This window comes from Microtus ochrogaster, assembly GCF_000317375.1.
Source record: "Microtus ochrogaster isolate Prairie Vole_2 chromosome 14 unlocalized genomic scaffold, MicOch1.0 chr14_random_1, whole genome shotgun sequence".
Classification (NCBI taxonomy): domain Eukaryota; kingdom Metazoa; phylum Chordata; class Mammalia; order Rodentia; family Cricetidae; genus Microtus; species Microtus ochrogaster.
In genome coordinates, this window is record NW_004949096.1 from 25,005,968 (window position 1) to 25,014,588 (window position 8,621).

Genomic DNA, 8,621 nt, shown 5'->3' on the forward strand with positions numbered 1-8,621 from the left:
TAGATGGGCACTCCAACTCAAATAGGAAATCATCTCTCTCTCTCTCTCTCTCTCTCTCTCTCTCTCTCTCTCTCTCTCTCTCTCTCTCTCTCAAACACACACAAACACACGCACGCACACACACGCAAAGTGGACAAATCTCGAGGGTTTGTGCCTATTTTGGGGGCAGCGAATCTAAGCAACTGGCCTTTGTGTAAGAGCCATCTTCCCGTCGCCGCGGGGCGCGCGTCTCCACCGAATGTGAGGTGCGGTGCGGTGCGGTGCGGGGGAGGCTCCACCGCGCCGGCCCGGGTCCCCTGCTCTGCCCCACACCCGCCTGGCGCGCGCCGCGCTGCGCTGTCCGCGGAGTCCGCGGCGGCCGCGCACTTGGCTGGGGCGAGAGGGGAGAGGGGTGGGCGGGCTGCTCGCCTGGCATTGGCGCTCTGCAGTGCAGTCAAGTGTTAGCCCAGCTCCCTATATGGTCGGGGATTAGCTCGGCGCTGCCGAGGCTCAGCGAGGTGCGGGAGGAGGAGGACGACGAGGAGGAGAAAGAGCAACGGCAGAGCGGCAGTCAGCGCACGCCGCTGCCTGGGGGAAACAGAGGCGCCCGAAGCTGGGGCGCCGCGCACGCCCCGGGAGCCATGGCCGAAGCCGGAGAAGGAGGCGAGGATGAGATCCAGTTCCTGCGGACTGTGAGTCTCCGCGGTCGGGCGGGCGAGGCGGCGGGCAGGTGGGAAGGAGCGCGGCGCAGCGAGGAGGGGCTGCTCTGCGCCGCGGTGCGGGGCGCTTTCTCCGCACTCGCGGGCTGCAGAGGCGGACCAGCCACCTATCGAGGGGCTTGGGAAGCGGCACCTTCTCCAGCCTTTCCCCTCTTTCCGGGTCGCCACCTCTCACTCTCAGATCTCCCACCCGGGACGACTCGCTCTCGGGGCAACTCGCTACTTGGTCTGAAACCTTTGATGCCCAAACTTCAAGCTGGGCTTGGCTCATGATTGCTCAGACCCAGAAGATCAGAGGTGCTACACGACCGGCCTCCTGTCACCTCCACACTTAGCCCGGTCCCTTTCCTCGTTTGAGCTGCCTTCTGGCTCTAGGGGACCACCAAGAAAGAAGCCAGTGGGGTAGGGGCAAGAGTGGGAAGCCCAGTCCAGAAACCTATGCCTGCTCTTGATGGCAGTACTGGGACCGCTCAGAAGGGAATTCACCCAGTCCTGTCCCTCTCCTCCCTCTTTAAATCTCTATCCAGAAACTGCTGTAAGCCTTACTTGACTCACCCGCGGGTGTGTGAGAGCCAAGGCTTCTGCTCCAGGCTCCTGAGAACCCTGCAGAATAGGGAAATCCCGGTCTGTGGCTCCGCGTCATCAGGTCCCCTTTCTTGGCACTGGAGGCAATGCTCCATCCCAAATTTCGCGAGCAGGGCGAAGTCCAGTGCAGCTATGTCAGCTTTCTCCTTGAGGAGTTAACACTTCAAGGTGGACGACCACCTTGAAGGGCGAGGGGCACCTGGTTGCTTCCTAGGGCTGATTTCAGCCACGTGACCTTGAGCCGATCACATAATCCTCCCTACCCAGCCTCAGTTTCCTCTCTTGTAAAATGGAAGAAAACGGAACTAGCATTTCCAGGCAGATGAGAACGAAATGAGATTGTGAATGCCATAATATTTTTAAACTGCAGAATGCTTTATAAGTGCTAAGTGATTTCATGCGAGCTACCTAGATCTGAAAAATGAGAATGAAATTCTCGTGTCACACTGTCTTCTTTAAGAGCACCCTGCTTCTTCCTGACCTCGTCACAGAGGACGATAACCTCACTTATGGCCATCTTTTGGAACATTCCCTCCCTCTGTGAAGAGTGTCCTGATGATTTTCCGCACCCCCTCTTCTGTTGTCTGTTTTTTTTTTTTTTTCAAGCACAATTTCTTGGTCAAGGCTCAGTCTTGGTTCTTGTTTGGGAAGGATCCACCACCCTCCTAATACTTCCGAAAAGTCAGAAGCTCTTACACTTCTCCCTGGTTCATTTGTACACTACACACAATAATGCCTGCCAGGCAAGCTATCCATCTGTCCTTCCCAGAGTCCTCTGGGATCCTTCTGCTTCCCCTCCAACAGGTGTCCTCAGTATGGAATGGCTGACAGAGCAGGCATTTCTAGCTCTGGGCCCTTCTCAGTCCATGTTGTTATTGTTACTATTGTTATTAGGGAACAATCTAGGCACCGATAACCGAGGAAATCCCCCTTGGACAGTTTGGGGCAACCTGAAGACTGTGACTGAAGAAGTTAAGGTTAGGGACCTGAGGCTTTCTTCAGGTCTTCCTCTAAGCTGCTGTTCTTGGCTTCTGTAGCCGTCTTCCTAGGCTTTGCTTCGGTGCTGGGCAGTGTTGCTGTATGAGAGAACACCTGTAGCCAAGGCTTCGGATAGCAGTGGTTCTCAAGCTTTGTGTCTCCAGCCTCCTGGAGATTGGAGTGTATGGACACCTTTTAAAGCAAGCTCTAGACCTTGTGAGGTCCAGAGCCCTGATACAGATCGCTTAGCATCTGCACAGCTTCAAGGGAGAACTGAGGTCACCCTGTGGGGGAATGGCACTCAGTATGACAAAAGTCAATTCTTTCTTCACTGTAATCATATGAAGTGTTGTTTAAGGCATGTTCTTAGTTCTTCTCCCTGCAAAGCAGCTTATGGTCTTCATTGTATTCCTACTCAGAACAGAGAGAGGTGCAGGAAATCAAATGGCTTGGCTGTGGCTGCCTAGCAAGTTACTGATAGTTGGCATTATGTAATGGGAAGCTGAACTCCCAGTGAAGCTGTGGGGCTTGCTCCAGAGGTTAGAATGTCAGGAGTCCATGCAGACGAAACCCCACAGCGTTCTGAATTTGACTCTGTCCACCGTTAGCTATGAATTAGATGAAACAACTTATAGGAACTCGGAAATCATAAGCTGGATCTTTCCAAAAAAATTTGGCTTTATCGGTTTTTCAAAGAGTCACGAATCACTGTGCTTTTCTGGCAGGGTCCTGTTTTCACCTGTGAATATATATTTGTGCTCTACAAGGTGTTTTGTTTTGAACTCACTCCCTTCTGCATTAGCATTTTGTTTCTTCCTCACAAACAGAATCTTCTAAAGCAATACTGGCCATGTGTCTGTCTCCTTACATTGTGTTGGACCAGAGGTGACTGTTTGACAATGAGACAGAATCATCCTTCCGCAGCTGTGAACTTTAAAGAACTGCTGTCTCAGAGGGCAGAGGCTTTCACGTCTACTTTAGAGATCAACTACGGAGTAGCGTTGTGCCACGGATCCTAATCAAATTGTGGGTGATTATGGTGTCATGTGGATTACACTAGCGCCAACAGTGAAAGAAGTTAGACTTATTGATGGCCTGAATTGAGCTAGAAGGCAGTCTAGGTGTGCTTGGTGTAGCTTTAGATACTTAGAGTGTTCTATACTCTGACACATTTGAAACCCACTGCTTCTTAAGTAAGCGCAGGTCTACAACAAGGGGTTTGGAAATGAAATTTAATGCCCTTGTATCCCAAACCTTCAGAAGGAGTGATGAAACTTTATAATGTCTGAGGTCTCTGGAAGCCATGCCCATTACATAGAGAGAAAGACAGAAGAATCATCTTATCCTTAAGGCTAGAATTTTTTCTCCCCTTGCTGTTGGCAGTGACAGTCTCCTCCCTTCCAATTGCTCTTGCTGACGTAGCCAGTGTCACTGACGTGGCTCAGAGGCTGCTCCGGAGCAGATAAACCTGCCAGCCACTGATATGAAAACAAGAAGTTATGGGAAGAAGAATGACAATTACCCTGTCTTCAGACAGTTGGCTTCAAAAGTACCTGGGAGAAGTTGTTTACCCCTAAACTACAGTAGCCATTTAAAATTATGAAAAAGCTGTGAGCTGTCACCTGCTGTGACACCGTAGACCTCTCCTTGTTAGCTCCATTCTATCATACAGGGAATTAAAACAGAACGTGGAGTGAGGTAGGCATCCATCTCTATTAAAGATTTGTCATGGGATGCCGAGCTGAGCCCCATCTATGGCAAGTTGTTCTCTTTTGCCTCGGAGCTGCACTTGAACAAGGAGAAGGATTTGGACTGAAAGTCAAGGATGGCTCCGGTCCTATCATGGTGCTTCAGACAGATCCTTGCCTTAGAGTTCTACCACTGATGTGAATTCTGCCCCTCTGGAACTCAAGGATGCTGACTGGAGTACTGGTGAACATTTCCCTGGTGGTTTGTGGATTCTAGCTTGCTTCTCTTGTAGGCTTTCTGTGTTTACATCCCAGCTCATCAAGTCAGACACTTCTGCTGAGGATGCCAAATAGGAAAGATGTGAAAAACAGGCTTTTGGTGCAAGAGAGAACAGTGGAGGCAGTGTTAGAGGCAGACCCTAGACACCCAGGCGTGGACTGCTGCAGCCTTGGTCAGGGGTTCTACTGCTGGATGAGTGTGGATATTAAAATCAGCCTCCCCACGTCACCACAGAGCTTCCCACCTTCACAGTCTCTTTCTCAGGATGGGTTTGATTCTGGACCAGTGAACTAGTGTACACAATATCTGCTTCTTCCCAGTGAAATGGCCCTGGTGGGTGTGAGCAGGGATCAAGGTCCTTTCTCCCAAGTCATCAAGTTGAGCTGGGAAAGCTGCTTTTGCACCTGGGCGCCATGGTTCTTATCTTGCTGTGGCCCAAATGCTCATGACCAGGGATGACCAGAGTTTTTAGCTTCCGAGCTTCAGGAAGAGAACGGATGATGGCTGCAAGCTTGGGAAAGTTTAGCATGAGCCCGTTGCAGAGAATGAAACCAAGAGGCCAACCTGCAATTGAGGGATGTATGATTAATGCCTTCGTTTATTTTTTAAATGAAAATATTAAGGAAAGATGAGGATACTTAAGGGAAATGGAATTTTTCTAATGAAATTTTAAGTTTAGTTTCTAACATTCATTTAATGTACAGGAAGTATATTTCTTCAGATCTTTTGGGCTGATCTGAAGGGGGAAATGTTGAAGCAGAAATGAGTGGGAGCAAAATACTCCAATGCTTAGTTTTGAAAAGTTTGTGTTGAAATAGATTTATATTCCTATTTGCATCTTTGATTGTTTTATGATTATTTACTTTACTTTATCCCTTGAATTTCTCTTTGTTTTGCTACTTAAAGAACTTTCCATTTAAAGTCCAGACCCCATGATTTTTACTGACCGCCCCCTTGTCATCCTTTTCAGCAATCTTACCTTCTCTGTGAAAGTCGAGGAGGCCCCTGTCTTCATAGCGTTCTACTATAGCACCTTTTCCTCAATTCCACATCAGGATAAACCCTTCTAAATTAGTTCTATTCATAAGATACTCTCAATATAAGATTTATCCCGTAGGAGTAAAAAGCTGTAATAAAACATTGAACTTAGAGGAATTCTTATTTCTTATATTAGCTCATTTGTGACCTTGAATGAGTCATTTAAGAAAACTGAGGTTTTTGTTTGTTTGTTTGTTTGCTTCACACTCTGTATAGAGAATCTGCCTTACTAGGAGAGTCATAAAAGGCAATGGCAATTCTAAAAATACTCCCAATGACAAAAGCAGGCATACTTCATAGGGCACTGTCATTGTGTCTGTCCTACAAGAGGAAATCAATCCTGTTTGTGATTGGTTATTGATGGAAAAGTACCAGAGCGGGTCCCCTTCTCTCTGATGTGTTCTGTGCCTTTTACCTATCCAGAGTGGATGCCACCCTGGCACTTCTTCATAATCACGTGACTGTAACGAACCTCAGTTTTTCTCAAGTTACATCTTCAGAGGATATTAAAAGCAGGTTATGACACACATAGCCAGGCAGGCTCCTGGGAGTCCAGCTTTCTAACCAAACATTCAGGTACTTGTTCTCATCTCAGCACATGCCCAAAGCTGCGGGTGTCACTAGTACTTTTTACTGTTTAATCCCAGAGCTCCTATTTCCAAAGCTTCCCTTCCCATTTTCTCCCCCTTTTAAAGCTCATTATTGCTTTCTGTCAAGGACTTGCTTTCTTTAAAGCAGTATAGCTTTCCCACCCTGGAGTTTTGCTGTTTCTCTTATCTATTACCTGTTTGAGAAGTAGGGTTCTTTACAAAAAAAATCACTTTGGAGGCAGCTGGAAACAGATGCCATTGTGGCGGGGTGTTCAACCCAGCCAGAGCTAAGACTCTAGGGTTATTATTCCTTCCAAAGGGGCCTTGTTGCTCTTTCTGGTCTTGGGCTGATATCCTCACATACATCCTCTTGCTTGGGGTATTTTAGGGACACACTTCCAGCCACTGCAGTTTGCCTTGGTTCAGTGAGTTTTGCCCTCACAGCACCTCTTCAGTTCACAAAGAGGGAAGAAAAAGTGCTGGCACCTTACCCCAGATCCTGCTACAGGGATGAGCTGGCTGAGGTGCCAAGGTATTTTTTTCTTTTCTTTTCCTTATATCATTCCTAATTCTGGGTTGTTAGAAAACAAAACTCAGATGAGTCTGAGACTGATGATGCAGTATTCCAAAGTAAAAGAGATGCCCCTGTCCTCACACACACTCCTTCCTTTCTGTAGCTTAGGGTGCCATTCCCTCCCCCCTTTCCTTTTCCTGTATCTCTAGACAGTACATCCTCCATTGATTTAGGGTGCTCGTTGTATTGGCATGTCACCTTGGGATTAGCTAGTATTTCATTCAATGCCCAAGTCAAGGAAAAGGAAAAAATTCCATCCTAAAATCAGATTACAATGATACTATTCAGAAACTACACTTTTCTCTGGGTGAGAGATGTTGGCTTCTGCTTGATTTTAAGTATAAAGGAGGCAAGAAGGAACTTTGGAGGCAGAGGTACAGCTGGGAGTCTCTCCAACTCTTTTCCTGTCGAGTCAGTTTATGTTATAGGAAGCAGCCCGTGTGGTGAGCAAAACAGAGCAGCTGCACTGCAAACGTGGGAATGAAGGCGTAGGCTGATCTCAGTGTCAACACGACCCACGTACAAGATAGCTTTCTCCTTTGTCTGCCTTTGGGGCAAGGTGTTGTCTCAAGACATTTCTTCTATCAAGAAAACCAAACTGTGAAATTGTTAGTTCAGCAGGTACCACTAGCGATTAACATCATTAACAACCAAACAAAGCAAACTCCCAAAGGAGCAGGAGTTGCACTGGAGAAAGAGAACATGTGTGTGGGGGGCACTGTCCAGAGGGGCAAGTGTGGGTGGGAACAGCACTGGCTCTTGGGGAACCCTGAGTAGGATCTGAAGAGCCAAGGTGCAGGAATCTGGGCTGCATGCTTTTGGGGAGGGGCCCGTAGAAAGACTCCATATTTATTTCAGCCTTTGCACAGAGGATAAAGGATGCTTCAGCTAACAGGGTGGATAAGAATTGTCCAGGCTCACTTGGGCATTAGGAAGACCAATCTTTATAGTCAGGATTGAAGCTAATATATATTGTCATCTTTTATCTCCCATATACACACACAAAGACTTATTCTTCCTTATTAATGTCTGACCTTAGCTTGGCTTGTTTCTAGCCAGCTTTTCTTAACTTAAATTTTCCCATCTACCTTTTGCCTCTGGGCTTATACCTTTCTCTATTCTATATACCTTTCTTTACTTCTTACTCCATAGCTAGCTGGATGGCTGGCCCCCGATGTCCTCCCCTCCTTCTCCTTTTCTGGCTCTCCCGTCTTCTTTTCTTCTCCTATCTATTCTCTCTGCCTTTCAGCCCCACCTCTCCCTCTCCCGCCAAGCTATCAGCTCTTCAACTCTTTATTAGACCAACTAGGTGTTTTAGGCAGGCAAAGTAACACATCTTTGCATCATTAAACAAATGTTCCACAACATAAAGAAATGTAATATATCTTAAATTAATATTGCACAAGAATATACTTTATCTAAAATGATTCAGGCTCAAAGATATCAATAGGAGAAAGAAGAGCTCAGCTTTTTCTAAGATGATGTGACTCTACATTAAAGTGAGAACTAAGCATGAGTCTCTCCTGAGGCAGAGACGATTCTGAGGGGTAAATCCCTTTATCAGTTATATCCATTGAGGTTTACTCATTGTAACCCTAAGCAAATGCTCCAGACTCCCCCAAACCAACTCCAGAACAGTCTTAGTAAACAAGGAGTGTGCTGAGGGGAGACACAGAAAAAAACAAACACAACAAAACAACCCCCTCAAAGCAACAAAACAAAAAAATCTTCCACCTAGAAGGTGGGCATGGCTAGCCCACCAGTGATGAGGGCTGGCATCACTTCTCTAACAATTTCACAGTTGAGCTCTCGAGTGAGCCTAAGTATAGAAATCTCATCAATGGAGCCACGGGAAGAAGTAGAAATTCTCAATAACACATACATGTCCTTATTGTAAGGTATATTGATTTGAACTCCAACGTTGTGGTATAGTTCAGATCCAGGCCGTAAATAACAGTAGGGCAATAAGAGAGATCTGGCTGCTGACTGCCACGTTGACCTAGAAGCAGAATCCAAGAGATCGGATGGATAGAAGACAGCTGTCATAGAGAAGTTTGAGCCTCTCATCGCAGGCAACTGGCGCACATGGCTGTGGCTCACCTCCAGATTGCCTCCCTTCTATCCATGCTGGGGAAGACTCTAAGAATAAGCAACATTAAGGCTTTGAACAAATATCATTTTTTTTTTTTT

The 8,621-nt window shown here is 46.9% G+C and overlaps 1 protein-coding gene across 1 annotated transcript in view; it reads left to right on the top strand.

Moving 5' to 3' along the window:
* Window positions 1-409: 409 nt before the first annotated feature.
* Ryr3 (ryanodine receptor 3) overlaps window positions 410-8,621 on the top strand; it is a 571,876-nt gene continuing 563,664 nt past the window's right edge. The window contains exon 1 of the mRNA XM_026787730.1: window positions 410-671. Within this exon, the coding sequence (XP_026643531.1) occupies window positions 621-671 (51 nt within the window). The 5' untranslated portion in view covers window positions 410-620. The remainder of the gene's footprint in view (window positions 672-8,621) is intronic.